The sequence below is a fragment of the Peromyscus leucopus genome, chromosome 4, assembly GCF_004664715.2.
Source record: "Peromyscus leucopus breed LL Stock chromosome 4, UCI_PerLeu_2.1, whole genome shotgun sequence".
Taxonomy (NCBI): domain Eukaryota; kingdom Metazoa; phylum Chordata; class Mammalia; order Rodentia; family Cricetidae; genus Peromyscus; species Peromyscus leucopus.
In genome coordinates, this window is record NC_051066.1 from 97,192,866 (window position 1) to 97,210,939 (window position 18,074).

Here is an 18,074-nt window from a genome sequence, read left to right on the forward strand (position 1 = left end):
TGTAGAGTGAACTCGAGCGGCGTGGGACCCTGACGCACTGTAAAGGTAAGTCAACATTCGGCTGAAGACAGAAGCCCCTGTCCAGCGGGTGGCGGCTAATCTTCCCAGAACCTCCGCGGTCCTCCGGAAAGCCCCTGCGGTCCCCCGCCCCGCCCCTCCCCGCGGGACGCCAAACCACGAATTTCCAGCCCGAACCAAAGTCAAGGGCTCAATGTTGGGGCTCTTGTTCACTCCTCCCAGACGAAGGAAGAACTCAGCAAGAGTTCGGGAGCGACAGATGGGAAAGCTAGGACTTGGGCTTCTACACTGAAGCGGCTTGGGGGAGAGTCACAGGAGTTGGCGAAGCGAGGCAGCCCGAGGGGAGGCAGGAGAGCGGCTCCTGACAGCGAAGCCTGCCGGCCAGGGCTGCGAGCTCCTGGGCTCCGAGCGCTGCTCCACGGCGGCGGCTGCCGAGTCCCGGCCTCTTTGTCTTCCCCCTCTCCGGCCGGGTCACTCTGGGAGACGCCGAGCAGTCGGTCAGAATGCCACAGACCCTGCCAAGGCGTCCCGAGGACTCCCTCCGGCCCGCCCCTGGCCGCGTCTCTCTCCAGCTGCCTGTCAACTCGTCCCTGTCCCTGGGCCAGCCTCAACCACTCCGCTCCAGCTAAGACCAGTCTCGCCCGCCAGCAGCCCCAGTCCGGCTCTCAAGCCGGAAGTCCGAGCGGGCCACTCGGGGCACCCAAGGCGCATGCGCGATGGCGCCTCCGGCGCGTCCTCGGCGCTCCGTGGCGGGAGCGAGCGGGTGGGCGCCTCCGAGCGGCGCGCGCTTCCGGCACGCGGCGCGCGGCCCCGTGGCGGCTCCCCGCGCGGTGGTCTGCGGGGTTTCTGGGCGAGCGACTCGGTTCGGGCGTGCGTGGGCGCCCGCAGAGGCGCTGAAACAAGAAGCTGGGAAACCTAGGGATTCCGAGGCCGCCCCAGAAATGATTCACGAACTGCTCTTGGCGCTGAGTGGGTACCCAGGGTCCATTTTCACCTGGAACAAGCGGAGTGGCCTGCAGGTACTGAGGGGGGTGGATCAGAGGCTGGGACGCTGGTGCAGCTGAGCCGCAGCGGAGGGGTGGGACCCGGGGGGGACACCGGCTGACTGCGCCCGCGAGCCGTGGCAAACCGGGGGCCGGCCCGACATAGCTCTGCCTTCGGCGGCGGGGAACCCTGCTCTGCGGTCCCCGATTCCTGGCTAGGGAACCACTCGAGTGGATAGAACTCAATACTTCTCTCTACTGCCTACAAATTTACTGTTAAACCGAATTCCTAAGTGTGCATCTGGAATTAGACGATAGTTTATTATTAAAAAGTATATTCACGCTTGCATTGTTTCCAACAGTTTTGAAAATAGTGCAAATATATCCACAGAGTTCAAGACACTATAAACACTCAGTAAATTGTGTTGGATGAAAAAATGGGTTTGTAACCATATGGCGTTTCCCTCCTTTGGAAATTTCTGTACCAGGTGAAGAACTTGAAAGAGCTTTTAACTTAGAGGAAAGCGTAAGAGGAGTGTGTTGGTTAGTTCGTTCTTTCTCTTCTCTCTCCCTTCCCTTCTCTCTTTTCTCTTCCTTCCTTCTTCCTTTCCAACTTGACACAAGCTAGAGTTACCTGAGAGAGGGGAACTGAATTGAGAAAATGCCCATCATATTGGGCCGTGGGCAGGCCTGTGCTGCATTTTTTTGATTCATGATTGTTGTAGAAGGGCCCAATGCACTAAGGGGTGTGGGAGTCCCTCAGCAGGTGGTGTCGGGATGTATAAGAAAGCCCGCTGTGCCTGCCAGATGGAGCAAGCCAGTAAACAGCATTCCTGCATGGTCTCTGCTCCGATTTCCCCTTGAGAAGGACTGTAAGCTGAAATAATAAACACTTTTCTCGTTTGTCACAGCAATAGAAACCTAACTAGGACAGAGTGACCGTGAATATAGTGCAGCGTGCATTATTTCATCGAATAGTCACAACAGTCTAGTTCAGAAAGTTAACTCCTGGGGTCACATAACTATTAATTTAGCTTAGTCTTGAACAGAGGTCTTTCTGGCTCCACTATCAGAACTGTTAGCATAGTCTGCTTCCAATAATGATGCCTGGTGCTCTCAATAACCTAGTAACTTAAGTATTGCTTGTCTCAGCTTCCGAATGCACAGAACTGAAATTTGGAGAAGTTTATACTGACTAGTTGTGGCAGTCCTAGGAAATAAGATCTGCTCACAGTGTGGTGTCTGTTTATAGCAGGACTGGCCTTGGAGGATCAGGAAGGACCTTTCTTCATCCATAAAACATATAAGTTGAACAGATTTTTCTTTCTTTCTTTTTTTTTTTTTGGTTTTCTGAGACAGGGTTCCTCCTGGAACTCACTTGGTAGCCCAGGCTGGCCTTGAACTCACAGAGATCCGCCTGCCTCTGCCTCCCGAGTGCTGGAAATAAAGGCGTGCACCACCACCGCCCGGCTGAACAGATTTTTCTTATTCCTTGTGGATATGAATTTGGGATTTAGAAGTGTGAGCTTTTAAAATTTTGTATGTATATCTTTGAAAACTGACACATGGCCAGTCATGGAGGGGGGAAATGTTCAGAATTTGTAGGTGCTTGACTGACATTTGAAATAAAAGCAAGTGACACCCAGGGTGTGGCAAAGACAGCTGGGAAGGTTTGAAGCAGATGTTTTCATCCTTGCATTCCTGAGGCCTCAGCTTTAAAGTGATTTCTTTGAAGAGTTTTGTGTTCACGCCTTTCGGTACCCTTCTCTTGTGCCTTTATTTGTTATCACAGCAGTTTGTTTCCTTTCTCAGACTTGCACAGTGAGTTCATCGCTTGTTGTTGCTGCCACACTGCTGCTTCTGCAGAGATTTTCACTTACCCAGAGAGAGCACTTTATTTATTATGTATACAGTGTTATGCCTACATGTATGCCTGCACTCCAGAAGAGGCACCAGATCCCATTATAGGTGGTTGTAAGCCACCATGTGGGTGCTGGGAATTGAACTCATGAGCTCTGGAAGAGCAGCCAGTGCTCTTACCCTCAGAGCCATCTCTCCAGCCCTGGAATTTTTTTTAAACTAGTGTATGTGTGTATGATACGTGAACATGAGCATACATGTCAGAGTCTATGTAGACGTCAACTCTGTAGAGTCAGTTCTTTCCTTCTACCTTTATGTGGGTTGCAGGGATTGAACTCAGGTCTTCAGGTTTGTGTAGCCAATACCTGACCCTCTGAGCAATCTCACTGGCCCTAAACCTAGAACTTTTCTAAAACTCTGCCAACAAGAAGTATTCAGAGATACCACTTGATAACTATGTAGAAATGTCTTGTTAGTAGTAAAAGGCACATATATGTATTAAGTACTTGCTGTGTGATTAACATATGTGCTTTGTATGATCTAATTATCACAGTTATCTCCACTTTTTACACATAAAAACTAAGACATTGAGAGGTACCATAACTTGCCCTCTCTCCCCCCCCCCCCCCCCCTCCCCCCTCTCTCTCTCTCTGTATCCCTGTGTGTATGTAGGTCAGAGGACAACTTGCAGGAATATCCTTCTATGTGAATCCTGGAACTCAAACTCAGGCTGTCAGGTGGCAAGCACCTTTACACATTGAGCCATTTTCCAGCCCTTATCATGTGAATTCTTTACTATAGGTTACCTGTTTTAAGAACAAGCAGTTATATCTGGATAAGGAACACAACCTCGTAGTGGTGTAACCATATCGTTACCAGAGTTACCCACCTAGTAACAAGGAAAGTTAAAGCCAAGTGTACAACCATGACAACGTAAGGAAAGGAAATGGAAGAAAGAACGTAAAGCATTCAAGCCCCAGAGAACCTGGGCTGGTGACTAGCAGGATCAGCTTGCTTTATGACTGTCCCTCTTCTTCCAGGTTTCCCAGGACTTCCCGTTTCTTCACCCCAGTGAGACTAGTGTCCTGAATCGACTCTGCAGGCTTGGCACAGACTACATTCGATTCACTGAGTTCATTGAGCAGTACACAGGCCATGTGCAGCAACAGGTGGGATGCCGTTCTCGGGCTATGTGCTTCTACAGGGCACAAGTATTCTCGGGCTCTCAGTGAATTCACTCATAAAGTAAGTTAGGAATTTCTGGAATACTCTTGAATTTATAAGTCACTGGAAATGCTCAAGGGAAGGCAAGATCTCTCTGCTTTCTCATGGGTAAGAACAACAAAAATTCTGTCCTCTATTCATGTGTTTACATGACATTAGAATTCCCACTTCTCAAGTTCTAAAGGAAGTCCTAATAGTACCTTTTTTAAAAAGTAAAATAACAGCAAACCAAAACCCTTTCTTTTCATTTTGTGATAGATGAAGACTCATTCCAGTTTTCTGTAATGCTGTAAGATCAGAACAAAATTGGCTGGTTGTAAAGCAGTCTGTCCATGTCCATGCTATGAACATTCCTCTTGAGGAAGGAACTTCAGGATCCTTCTGGTATTCTGTGTAGCATCTTCTTACTGGCTATACTGTGATTTCTAACCCCTGAACCCAAGCTTCCTTAGCATATCCGATGCTGAATGCTGTACTCCTGCCTACCACTCTCAGTCTGCTTACCCAGATCCCTGCCTAGCCAGAGGGGCTAAGCATCCACCATAGCCTCCAGCTAACTGTTAACCATTAATTCCTCATATAAAACTATATGAGGAGTTTTATATGAAACCGACCAGATTCACTAGGCCCCTTCCTCCAAAGAATAAACAATAAAGACTGAGAGTCACTATCAGATAAGCCCAGCTGCCTGGAAAACAGCAGGGACCAGCCAAGCAACTTGAAGGGTTCCTGAAGACAAGTCATATTTTACATAATCCCTCAGTAAGAGTCTCACAACCCCAGATTGGCACTCAGACTCACTACTTACTTACTTTGTTTTTTTGTTTTTTATTTTGTTGTTGTTGTTATTGTTGGAGTTTTTGTTTGTTTGTTTTTAAAGATTTACTTTTAGCCAGCAGTGGTGGCACATGCCTTTAATCCCAGCACTTGGGAGGCAGAGGCAGGTGGGTCTCTGAGTTCCAGGCCAGCCTGGTCTACAGAGTGAGTTTCAGAACAGCCAGGGTTACACAGAGAAACCATGTCTCAGAAAAACAAAAACAATATAATGGAGTGGTCATGTCAGCATTTCTTACTGCACGCCCCTCAAATACACGTTATCTTCAGTTTTTTTTTCATTTCCTCTTGCTGAAACAATGCTTTGCTACAGAATTATTTAAGTAAATATAAGTACTACTAATAAATGACAGTGTCTTCCTCAGGTTTGGGTTCTGAGCTGAGAAGTTGACTTCTCTTTGTTTGTTTGTAGGATCACCATCCACCCCAGCAGGGCCAAGGTGGGCTGCCTGGGATCTACCTGAGGGCCTTCTGCACAGGGCTGGATTCAGTTTTACAGCCTTATCGCCAAGCACTGCTTGACCTGGAACAAGAGGTGAGAAGGAGGTAATAGAGAAAACATTATCTTTGGGGGATTGCAGAGTAGAGCATGTTCTTGCCTCTGAAGTGGCCTTTGATAAGGTCAGGTAGTTAAGAGTGAACTATATGCCTGAAGGGTGCAGTATTCAAAGTGACTCCAGAGTGGATTTGTAAGAGCCCTGGTTTAGGTTTATTATCTAAAAAGTAAATCTATAATCTATTAGTTCTGCATAGCTTAAAATGAACACTGAGCTCATTGTCACACTGTCTCCTAATTTATATAGAGCAAATTAATTCAAGTTATTTTGTGTGAAATTCTGATGACTATGCTTTTATTACAGTTCCTGGCTGACCCACATCTCTCCATATCACATGTCAATTACTCCTTAGATCAGGTAAGCATTGGATTGCTAAAATGCTTTGGAGTCTGTTGCTGTTCTAATTTGTGGCACTATAAATATATTTTACATGTTTTATTGCTAGATGAGAACTGCTTTAAGAGTGTGGTGTATGTGGCATCTCCCTCTCATCCCAGTGCTCAGGAGGAAGGGGCTAACCTGGTGTACAAGCTTTCTTTAGTGAGTTCTAGACCAGCTAAAAAAAAAACCCAAACAAAAAAATAGTTCCACATTTAATTAGCTCTTAATGTAATGTGAATAATCTCCCATTGACATGCATATTGGCAGTGACACCAGACTCAAAAGTAGAAATTGCTTCTGTTCCTATCTGCCAGTCCTGATGTCAGGTTGCCTTAGGGTACTGGATCTTGATATTGCCGTTTTATCTTGGAAAAGGAAGTGTTTCTTGAGTTATTTTTTTTTCATCCTATATTTGATTCATACATACCCTTAATTTTGATTCATACATACCCTTAATTTTCTCTGCTTTGCAGTTTCAGCTCCTTTTTCCTTCTGTGGTGGTTGTAGTGGAGCAAATTAAAAGCCAAAAGGTGAGAACTTTCTGTTCTGGTAAGCATCAAAGAAAAACTAATAATGCTGTTTTATAGTCTTTATCTGGAAGATACTTGATTTTAATAGTTTTTATTTATTCATTCAGCATTATCCCTTTGCTTATCATATAAAATGTCAGAAATGCAAAAATAAGACAATATTCTTTCTTTAAACACCTTGTGATTAAGAAAGCAGAGTAGTCAGGTGGTGGTGGCGCACGCCTTTAATCCCAGCACTCGGAAGGCAGAGCCAGGCAGATCTCCGTGAGTTCGAGGCCAGCCTGGGCTACAGAGCGAGTTCCAGGACAGATAACAAAGTTACACAGAGAAACCCTGTCTCGAAAAACCAAAAAAAAAAAAAAGAAAGCAGAGTAGCCAGATGATGGTGGCACACGCCTTAATCCCAGCACTTGGACCGCAAAGGCAGGTAGATCTCTTGAGTTTGAGACCAGCCTGGTCTACATAGTGTGTTCCAGGATAGAACAAAGAGAAACTCTTTCATTAAAAAACAACAACAAGCCGGCGGTGTGGGCACGCCTTAATCCACACTCGGAGCAGAGCCAGGCGATCTCTGTGAGTTCGAGCCAGCCTGGGCTACCAAGTGAGTTCCAGGAAAGGCACAAAGCTACACGGAGAAACCCTGTCTCGGAAAACCAAAAAAATAAAAAAAAAAAAAAATAAATAAAAAAAAAAAAAAAAAAAAAACAACAACAACAAAGTAGACTAAGTGGGTCTACCTAAGAATGTCGCTGAGGTCAGAGAAAAGGGGGTTTGGAGGTGAGAGCTGGCTGCACTGAGGGTTTGGAGCCGCTGGCTTCGGATGTGGACAGGAAGCTTATCTCTTAAGAAAGAAGGAAGGTTTCCTGAGAGTTAAGAATTACTGCACGTAAGATGAATTGCTAAAATGGTCTTATAAATAAAAAACCCGGAGCCAGATAATGGGGTGAAAACTGAGAGATCAGATGAACATCACCTTATCGGCTCCTCAGCCTCCAAAGAGATCTACTTTCTGTATACTCATGCCTATATGCCTTTCTGTCCCCTGCCATCTCACTTCCTCTTTCTGCCCAGCTCTGTCATTTCCTGTCTATCTGTACAGACCTCCAGACCTTTATGGTTAACTAGTGCTGGAATTAAAGGCCTGTGCCACGATACCTGGCTCTGTTCCCAGTGTTGACTTGAATTCACAGAGATCCAGATGGATCTTTGCCTCTCCAATGCTAGGATTAAGGTGTGTGCTACCATCGTCTGACTTCTGTTTACTGTAGTGGCTGGCTTTTTCCTCTGATCCTCAGATAAAGTACACAGTTGAAATATCACTACAACTGGGCAAAACCGAGCTTGTTGTATTCATTTCATCACACATTGAACAGTTCAAGAGTCCCCCATGTCAGAAGATTGTCTTTTCTATGAAGAAAAAATGCTTAGAGATTCTACACTATAGAAATTATTTTCTTCTGTTTACCCATTATTGGACTAAGTAGACAAATGAACTAAGCATGCTCAGCTCAGTTCTCCATGGTTTTTGGCCATTGTATCTGTGCCTTAGGTTATTATTTGGTGAGTGTAGTTAGCCAGTTGACTTGCCTGGTAGTTGCCTTACTTTTTCAATGAGTACAGAAAATTAAAGCTCTGCTACATTGATTCTCTGTTGCCAAAGCCAGTAGGAAAGTGTTTCAGAGCTGACCGTCCCTGTTAAAGCACAATGTTTATTGCTTTGTACCATGCACTGTGCTGTAAGTGGACATTTCCTGTCCTGACTACCCAGCCCCAAATAACTGACTCAGAAACTGACTGAATTATAAATGCTCGGCCAATAGCTCAGGCTTTTTACTAGCTAACTCTTACATTTAAATTAACTCATTTTTATTAATCTATATATTGCCACATGGCTCATGTCTTTACCTGTCCTCTAGTATGTCTTACTTCCTGGGTGGCTGTCTGGCATCTCTCCTGACTCCACCCTCCTCCTTCCCATCATTCTTAGTTTGGCTTTCCTGCTAACTTCCTGCCCAGCTACCAGCCTGTCACCTTTTTATTAATCAATGAGAGTAATACATATTCACAGTGTAGAAAAGGATTATTCTACAGCACTGTGCTAAGGGTTTTACATATGTGATTACATATGCTCAGGGTCACAGAGAGCAAGTTAAATGACAGGGTCTGTGTAACTCAGAGACCATGCCCTTAACTGCTATATTAAGTTCACAGAGTAGGAGGGAACCTTCTACATGAATGGAGTTAGTAAGGAAGGCACAGAATTCCATGCCTAGCTGCACATCTCAGTTGATTTTCAGCTTCCATTGAAAGCTACAGGAAGAATGGGAAACATGTAGAGGGACTTAGATGAGTGCACTTGCGTATCTGGCCAGGTAGTGATAGAGGAACTAGTGTGCTAGTGCTCCACAGTTAAAAGCTAAGTGGTCAGGAACATGGGCTGAGGGGGGAATGGCGACAGATTGCAAACAGGCTCACGTAAGGGGGTTGGTTTTTTATTTTGGTTTATGGAGACAGGGTTTCTCTGTGTAGTCCTAGTCATCCTGGAAATGGCTCTGTAGACTAGGCTGGCCTCAAACTCAGATCTACCTGTCTCTGCCTCCTGAGTGCTGGGATTAAAGGCATGTGCACCACCACCCAGTTTGGGAATTATTTTAGAATGGAATATTGTAAAACTGTATTATAGTGATGGTTGTATAATATTGTGAATTTACTAAAAGCACTTCAATAATATACTTAAGATACACATGTAAATTTAGGACATACAAATTATACTTCAAAGTGATTTGTAAGAAAAACCTGGAGTGCACAGCTATAAGACTACTTACTATAAGTAGTCTGACTTCAGCCTTATCATGAAAGAAAGACTTTTCCTTGGTTTTGAAATGCCAACTCCCTATGACTGGTTTCTTCAGTAAATTGGCTCTCAAACCAGTATATATATTAGAATCACCTGGTGTGCTTGTTAATCCATAGGTCCATATTTATCTGGCCTTTACCCTCCAAAATTTGCATTTCTGTCACCTTTACAGGTGTCTTGACTATTTGTTTGTTTGTTTGCTTGTTTTTACCTGTTTGACATAAGCTAGAGTCATTTGGGAAAAGGAACCTTAATTAAGTAAACACCTCCATCAGATTGCCTGTAGGTAAATCTATAGTGCATTTTTTTTTGGTTATTGATTGATACAGGAGGGCCCAGCTCACTGCAGGCAGTGCCAACCTGGGCAGGTAGTCCTGGATGATAAAACAGGCCAAGCAAGCCGAGAGGAGCAGGCAGTAAGCAACATTCCTCCATGTCCTGTGCTTCAATTCCTGCCTTGAGTTCCTGCCCCTATTTGCCTTCATGATGGCCTATAAACTATAAGCTGAAATAAAACCTTTCCCCAACAAATTGCTTTTCATCATGGTGTTTTGTTACAGCATTAGAAACTAAGGACCTGGAGAGGTGGCTCAGAGGTTAAGAGCACTGGCTGTTCTTCCAGAGGTCCTGAGTTTAATTCCAGCAACCACATGGTAGTTCACAACCATCTATATGAGATCAGGTGTCTTCTGACATGCAGGCATACATGCAGGCAGAACACTGCATACATAATAAATAAACAGATAGATAGATAGATAAATAGATAGATAAATAAATAATAAATAAATAAATAAATATTAAAAACCACCACCGCCAACAACAAAACCTAACTAAGTCAACAGGTTAACACTGATGATGCCGAGGGAAGGGGAGTCTATATATAGAAATCTTGTGAGAGACCATGTCAGCTTTCTCTACTGGACTTCTCTACTACTTTCTTGGTTGCTGTAGAATATAAGTTTATGTAACCTCGAGTGACAAGGCTATACTTTCCACAGATTCATGGCTGCCAAATCCTGGAAACAGTTTACAAACACAGCTGTGGGGGTTTGCCTCCAGTTCGAAGCGCACTGGAAAAGTAAGTCATGGCTTCCCCAAGTATTGGGGTAGAGGCAGCAGTCGAGTGATTTGACTTGTCATGTTTATTTTCAGGTCATATCTAGTTTCCCTCTGGGAAAATTTTAACTAGGATAGAAAAGCCCCAGGGCTGGGGAGATGGCTCAGTAAGTAAACTCCTTGCCATGTAAGTAAGAAGACTTAAATGGATCCCTAGCACCCATTTAATAAGCCAGATGTGATGGCTTGCATCTGTAATCCCAGCACTGGGGAGGTAGGAACAGGATCCCTGGGAGTTTGCTGACCTGCCAGCCTAGCTGAATTAGCAAGCTCCAAGTAGAGTGAAAGACGATGTTTCAAAAAATAAGGCGATTTGTGAGCAGAGTCTACTGAGTTCAGAGCTGAGATTCCCTGAGATTGAGTTCCAACGTCCTCTGGCCTACACACACACACACACACACACACACACACACACACACACACCATATATAAACACAAAGAAAAGCCCTAGAAGTCACCAGACATGGTGGTATATGCCTGTAAGCCTGCTGGGAGCCATCCCTGGCAGTGGATGGGTCCTGCATAGGGTGTAAGGAGTTGGCAGGAGAAGGAAGTGAGCCAGGCCATGGTGGTCGGGAGAATCTTGCAGCCTGACTGACTTGCAGCCAGTGTTTCTTTATTTATTATTTATACAGAATTTAGTTAGCAGGGATACATTCATGGTATTCCAAAACATAGATCATATCATTTTTGTTTTTGGACATGTGTTTCACTTCCTTTTGCTCATCTTTTAGTTATCAATCAACTATGACAGAACAGAGTTATCATTTCTGTTGCGGTATCGCCTGTGCTACCGCCACTAGTTCACCATGTCCAAGCGAGGGTCTGTGAATTAAAACATAGAGACAAGAAACAGCTGGTCATTTGCCACAGCAGAATGTCAAATGCCGTTTATTGAAGGAGGGAGGAAACCTTAAATACTGGCTTACAGCACAATGGAGGATCCCCGGAGGACAGAAGTACGCTACCCAGTGTTCTACATTCTTGCATCTAAGCTGTTTACACCAAATGCAGGATACACAAACAAAGAACCTCAGGTAAGCCTTCAGTAAGAAGGAAATCAGCAGGGAATCAGCATAGGGAGGACATCTAGTCAAGGTCGGCAAGCAGGCAACAGTTTACTCAGTATGGTAGGCCAGGGCCCACACATTTCCAATCATTTTCCCTCAAGTTTTGACATCATTAATAAACAGAGTTATTCTTACTCATTAACCCCATAAACCAATTTTTGAAAATTTAGAGGCATATGACAGCCTGTGCTCAGGCTGGTTGTTTTGGTTGCTTCAAGGACACTAGACCAAAACAAAATCTTCAACCACCCTGGGCATTTTGCGATGTCTCAAGAAATGTATTATTAACTCTTAGTGGTCAGAGTGCCCAGGAAAAATCTTCAGGCTAAAGCTGCAGTTATTACTTAAATTCTGGCATAATACAATCAATGTTCACATTTATATCTTTATTGAATTGGTCTATATGTCTAATCCTGGCATTCTGTTGTTCCTTGGTCATATGACATTATAGTGACTCTACATGAACTAACTTCTAAGAGAGGGAGGTCCTAACACCTCGTATTTTCATCATCTTTTCACTTCATACTTTGCTTACCAATGTGTCTCTATGTAGGGCAAAGTTGTATGCCACGTAATTGTCTGAGTGGGAAAGGCTTATAATTTGAACTGTGGCCAACTCCTCTAGCCCACCGGATCTTGTTGACCTTTTTAATTTTACTTTGTTTTGAATATCTTGTTCCAGTGTTAAGTAGAAGGACAGATGTTTCAAGAATGTCTCATAGCCTCATAAAGAGACCTGTGGCTACTTTATGTGTCACAACCTCCAAGGCGTAAGGAAGACCTTCAAGTAGATAATGATATCTACCTCAAAGTGTGCAGGGAATAGTATGTTCAGGACTTTCCTGGGTAAGCTTAGAAGCAGCATTCCTGGGAGAAGGCATAAGTGATTCTTAAGGAATTTTCCATCAACCCAACATCCCCAAATTGTACAAATATTAAAAGTGCCCCAAGTATGTAACAGGTGGAGATGAAAATGAAAGGTGGCATGACAGCCATCATGTGGCTCAGCTTTGCTGGATCTTTGTCAAGCAGCTGTGCTGGCTTTGTGACTTCTGCCATTCCATTCAGATATGGCTGTGCCATAAGCCTAATACTTGGAAGGTAGAAGCAGGAAGATTAGGAGTTCAAGATCATTCACAGATATGTGAAAAGTTTAAAGAGGCCTGGGTTGAAAGCTCAGAAGGTAAAAGAGGAGGGGAAGGAAGTGGGAGGGGCAGGTAAAGTGGTGGTGTGGAGAAGAAGAGTAGCCAGTATTTTCATATCACAGTCCTTAAAATACTTATACTTATTTATATTTTATATCCTGTAATGCCACACACTTAGAAATTTTATCATAACAAATGTACTTATTATTTGTGTGTCATGTAGTCTCTGCATTTATATACATGTGTGTACAGGTACATGTGCTCTAAGAGGCTATTAGAGAATATCTAGTGTCCTGCTCTCTCACGGTCCAATTTATTCCTTTAAAACAGGGTCTCTCACTAAGCCTGGCTAACCAGTGGACTCCCAGGATCTGCCTGTCTCTGTTCCCCAGTGTTGGTATAGTCATGCACAGCCATGCACAGCTTTTACATAGGTATAGGGAATAAAAACTCAAAACCTATGCTTGCCTGTTAGTGCTTTTACCCACTGAGCTGTTTCCCCAGCCCAGCAGGAAAATTATATAAAAGAAGAAAAGAATTTTTCACCAGCATACTCACTACTGTGTTGTCTGTCAGGAAATTAGAAATTGTCAGGAGTATAAGGAAAACGAGGGCTGTTGAGATAGCTCAGCTGATAAAGGTGTTGACTGCAAAGCTGACAACCTACATCTCTCCCTGGAACTCATGGTAGGGGAAGAGAACAACTGCAGATTGTGCTCTGACCTCCACAGAGGTACAAGGGAAAGGCATGCCAACACACACGTACACATACACACAAGTAAATAAAGAGAATTTAAAATTTCTAAGCTAAATAGCCACTCAGAAGACTGTATAGCCATTAAATTTATAAATGCCACAATATATAAAATAATTTCTAATGATGAAATGTGATATAAAATTGTATGTCTTATGATTATCGCTATATAAAAATATAGAAAGAGGGGTTCAGCATATGTAACTCAGTAGCAGAATACTTGTCTATCAAGGGCCCTGGGTTCCATTGTCATCCATTCAAGAAAAGTAGGGTGAGCAAAGGCTGCCCATATGTTCTTATTTCATTTTCCTCATAGTTAAAAAAAAAAGTATAGCATTGTGGTGGTTTGCAAGAAAATGGCCGTCAAAGGGAGTGGCACTATTAGGAGATATAGTCTTGTTGGAGGAAGTGTGTCTCTGTGGAAGTGGGCTTTGAGGTCTTATATATGCTCAAGCCATGCCCAGTGTCTCAGTTCACTTCCTGTTGCCTGCAAAATGTAGGATTTTCAACTATTTCTCCAGCACCATGTCTGTGTGCATGCTGCCATATCTCATCATGATGATAATGGACTGAACCTTTGAACTGTAAGCCACCTCATTCATTGTTTTTCTTTATAAGAGTTGTCATGGTCATGGTGTCTCTTCACAACAATAGAAACCCTAACTAGGACAAGCACTCATGACAAAATTGTGGTAGATGGACTCTGAGGCCTTTTACACTCCCTTTCCTTTCTTTACATAGGCACCACCTTGACTTCTCCATGTTCAATGAGTTGTATAGGTGTCTTCAGCAATGGAGCTTTGCTGTTAGTTTGTAGTGAGCAACCTATAGTCTTGGCAACTATAGGTTGCTTAAGGATTCCCATAGCACCCTTTTGGCCAACGACTCAATTAAATGTAAGCCAGTCCCCGTACAGAAAGCTTCATTTGGTGACGAGATGTCTCCCCCAATATGTAGCAATTTCATTTACATCGCCTTCACATATGTATATATTTGAGGAAACTTCTACTGTATTAGGCTTCTACACTACCCTTCAGACGGCCCTTATTTTAGCTGTCTCTGCCCATGTACCCTCCCTTGTCCCCCTCGTCTCTCCACCTCCCTACTTGGTCCTCCCATGCCAGGCCTTCCCATCCATCCATAACTATCCTATTCTATCCTTTCCTAACAAGATCTAGTTTTGATTTGCATTTACCTGATGGCTAAGGATGTTGAACATTTCTTTAGGTGTTTCTTGGTCATTTGAGTTTCCGCTTTTGAGGATTCTCTGTTTAGATCTGTACCTATTTTTTTAAATTGGTGTACTGGCTAGTTTCATATCAACTTGACACAAGCTAGAGCCATCAAAGAGGAGGGAGCCTCAACTGAGAAACTGATCTGCTGTAGGCAAGCCTGTGGTGCATTTGTTTTGATTAGTGGTTGATGGAGGATGGCCCAGGCCATTGTAGGTGGTGCCATCCCTGGGCTGGTGGTCCAGGGTTCTATAAGAAAGCAGGCTAAGCCGGGCGGTTGGCGCACGCCTTTAATCCCAGCACTTTGGAGGCAGAGGCAGGTGGATCTTTGTGAGTTTGAAGCCAGCCTGGTCTACAGAGCGAGATCCAGAAAAGGCTCCAAAGCTACACAGAGAAACTGTCTCAAAAAACAACAACAAAAAAGAAAGCAGAGAGAAAGAGAGAGAGAGAGAGAGAGAGAGAGAGAGAGAGAGAGAGAGAGAGAGAGAGAGAGAGAATAAAGAATAAAACCTGGCAGTGGTGGTGCACACCTTTAATTCCAAGTACTTAGGAGGCAGAGACAGGAAGATCTTTGTGAGTTTGAGACCAGCCTGGTCTACAGAGTGAGTTCCAGGGCAACCAGGACTACACAGAGAAACCTTGTCTCAAAAAACAAACAAAAAGAAAGAAAGCAGGCTAAGCAAGCCATGGGGAGCAAGCTAGTAAGCAGCATTCTTCCATGGCCTCTGCATCAGTTGTTGCCTCCATGTTCCTGCCCTGCTTGTGTTCCTCCTTTGATGATGAACTGCGATGTGGAGGCAGAAACTGAATAAACCCTCTCCTCCCCAGTTGTTTTGGCCATGGAGTTTCATCACAGCAATTGTAACTAAAACAGTTGGGTTACTTCTTGTCTTGATACCTAGTTGGTTTGTTATTGTTGTTGTTTTTGTTTTCTTTGTTTTGGGGAGATGTTCTTTGTGTATTTTGGATATTTGCCCTCGATCAGATGTGTAGTTGGTTAAAATCTTTTTGCATTCTGTAGATTGCTGCTTTGTCCAAATAATGCTGTCCTTTGCTGTGTGGAGGCTTTTAAGTTTCTTGTTGATATTAATGCCTGTGCTAACAGTGTTCTGTTCAGAAAGTCTTCTTCTGCTGATAAGTTAAAGGCTATTCCACACTTTACTATCACGTTCAGTGTATCTGGTTTTCTTTTGAGGTCTGTGATCCACTTGGACTTGCGTTTGGTACAGGGCGATAAGTATGTGTCTATTTAGATTCTTCCACATGCAGCCATCCAGTTTGACCAGCACCATTTGTTGAAGACGCTTTTTTTCTTCCAGTATGTATTTTTAGCTTCTTCTTCTTCTTCTTTTTTTTTTTTTTTTGTCAAAAATCAAATGTCCAACAATATGATTTGTGATTTATGTCTAGGTCTTCAAGTTGATACCATTGATCAACATGTCGGTCTTTGTACCAGTGCTGGGCTGTTTTTATCACTACAGCTCTGTAGTACAACTTGAAACTGGGGATAGTGATACCTCTTTTATTATTCAGGATTGTTTTAGCTATCCTGTTTTTTTGTTGTTGTTGTTTCTTTTTCCATATGAAATTGAGTCCTTTCAAGGTCCGTAAAGAACTGTGTTGGAATTTTGATAGGGATTGCACAGAATCTGTAGATTGCTTTTGGTAAGATGGCCAATTTTACTATATTAATCCTACTAATCAGTGAGCATGGATTATCTTTCTATCTTCTGATATCTTCTTCAGTGTCTTAAAGTTTTTATCATATAAGTCTTTCACTTGCTTAGAGTTACCCCAAGATATTTTATATTATTTAAGGCTATTGTGAAAGGTGTTGTTTCCCTGATTTTGTTCTCAGTCTGTTTGTCATTTGTATATAGAAAGGCTGATTCTTGTGAGTTAATTTTGTATCCAGCTACTTTGCTGAAAGTATTATCAGCTATAGGAGTTTCCCAGTGGAATTTTTAGGGTCACTTATACTATCATATCATTTGCAAATAAAGATACTTTGACCTCTCTTTTTCTAATTAATCTCCTTCAGTTGTCTTACTGCTCTAGTGTGGCTCTGCTTCTTCTTCCTTGGGAGTGTTGGCTGCATTGGTCCACAAGGATGGGGGGAACAGAAGCAGGGAACAGGGTTCAAGACAGCTGTGAGCATGATTGGAGACAGCCCTCCAGGAGACAGACTTCAGTGAATCAGCTCAACTTAATTCCAGAGTATAAGGACTATACAGGATTAGGGAGTCTGGGGACAAATTTGCATTAAGTGGCACGCTCCTATCACAATAGTATGTGGCAGTAGGGTCCTACCAAGATGGCTAGAGCACTTACGCATGTGCTTCATCAAGGGAGGAGGCACTTAGTGTTAGGAACTTGCCTCCTTGTGTACTATAAGTTTGGATATGTGTGCATTCATTTTCATTCAATTCTAGAAAATCTGTGATTTCTTTCTTGACTCATTTTTCATGCAGTAGTAAGTTGTTCAGTTTCTATGCGTTTGTAAACTTTCTGTTCTTTATGTTGTTGGTGATATCCAGTTTTTTGTCTTTTGGTTTTTTGTTGTTGTTGTTTTGAGACAGGGTTTTCTTTGTGTAGTTTTGGTGCCTGTCCTGGATCTCACTCTGTAGCCCAGGCTGGCCTCGAACTCACAGAAATCTTCCTGGCTCTGTCTCCCGAGTGCTGGAATTAAAGCCGTGAGCCACCACCGCCCAGCAGATATCCAGTTTTAATCTGTAGTGGTCAGATAGGTTGCAGGGTTTTATTTCAATTTTCTTTTATCTGTTGAGACTTGCTTTATGTGCAAGTATGTGGTCAGTTTTGGAGAAGGTTCCATGAGGTGCTGAGAAGAAGGTATATTATTGTGTTTGTGTGAAATGTTATGTAAATATATATTAAATTCATTTGGTTTATAACATCCATTTGCTTAGCTCCAGTGTTTTTATTTTTTGTCTTGATGACCTGTCTTTTGGTGAGAGTGAGGTATTGAAGTTTTCCACTATTGGTATGTGAGGGTCAATATGTGATTTAAGCTGTAGTCCTGTTTTGGTTTTTTGTTTGGTTTGGTTTTGTTTTGGTTTTTCGAGACAGGATTTCTCTGTGTATTTTTGGTGCCTGTCCTGGATTTCATTCTGTAGACCAGGCTGGCCTCGAACTCACAAAGATCTGCCTGGCTCTGCCTCCCGAGTGCTGGGATTAAAGGCGTGTGCCACCACCACCCGGCAAATCTGGAGTTTTAATTTGGCTTGAAATGGCTTATTGCATTGGCAGAGTTACCCACTACCGGGGATTTTCAAAATACTTATCACTTGGCTGTTACTGTGTTTTTATACTGGCCACCCATCAAAACCATCTCAACGTCCATTCTCCAACTACCTTCCTGCATTTTATTTTGATTTCTGCATTTTACTGAGATATAATATACTGTCAACTTGGTATTCACATATTGAATCTTTTTCCTTAGGCAGTTTCAAGAAGAAGAAAATAAATTCAAGGCCGTGTTAAGCAAATGTGACT

The 18,074-nt window shown here is 43.2% G+C and overlaps 1 protein-coding gene across 2 annotated transcripts in view; it reads left to right on the top strand.

Moving 5' to 3' along the window:
- Positions 1-783: 783 nt before the first annotated feature.
- The window catches only part of Tubgcp4 (tubulin gamma complex associated protein 4), a 36,413-nt gene continuing 19,122 nt past the window's right edge, over positions 784-18,074 (top strand). The window contains exons 1-6 of one of the 2 annotated variants that reach the window (XM_028878693.2): positions 784-1,037; positions 3,902-4,030; positions 5,332-5,454; positions 5,780-5,833; positions 6,331-6,387; positions 10,243-10,322. In XM_028878693.2, coding sequence (XP_028734526.1) covers positions 960-1,037; positions 3,902-4,030; positions 5,332-5,454; positions 5,780-5,833; positions 6,331-6,387; positions 10,243-10,322 — 521 coding nt within the window. In that variant the 5' untranslated portion in view covers positions 784-959. The remainder of the gene's footprint in view (positions 1,038-3,901; positions 4,031-5,331; positions 5,455-5,779; positions 5,834-6,330; positions 6,388-10,242; positions 10,323-18,074) is intronic. The other variant, XM_028878694.2, reaches the window with a different exon arrangement.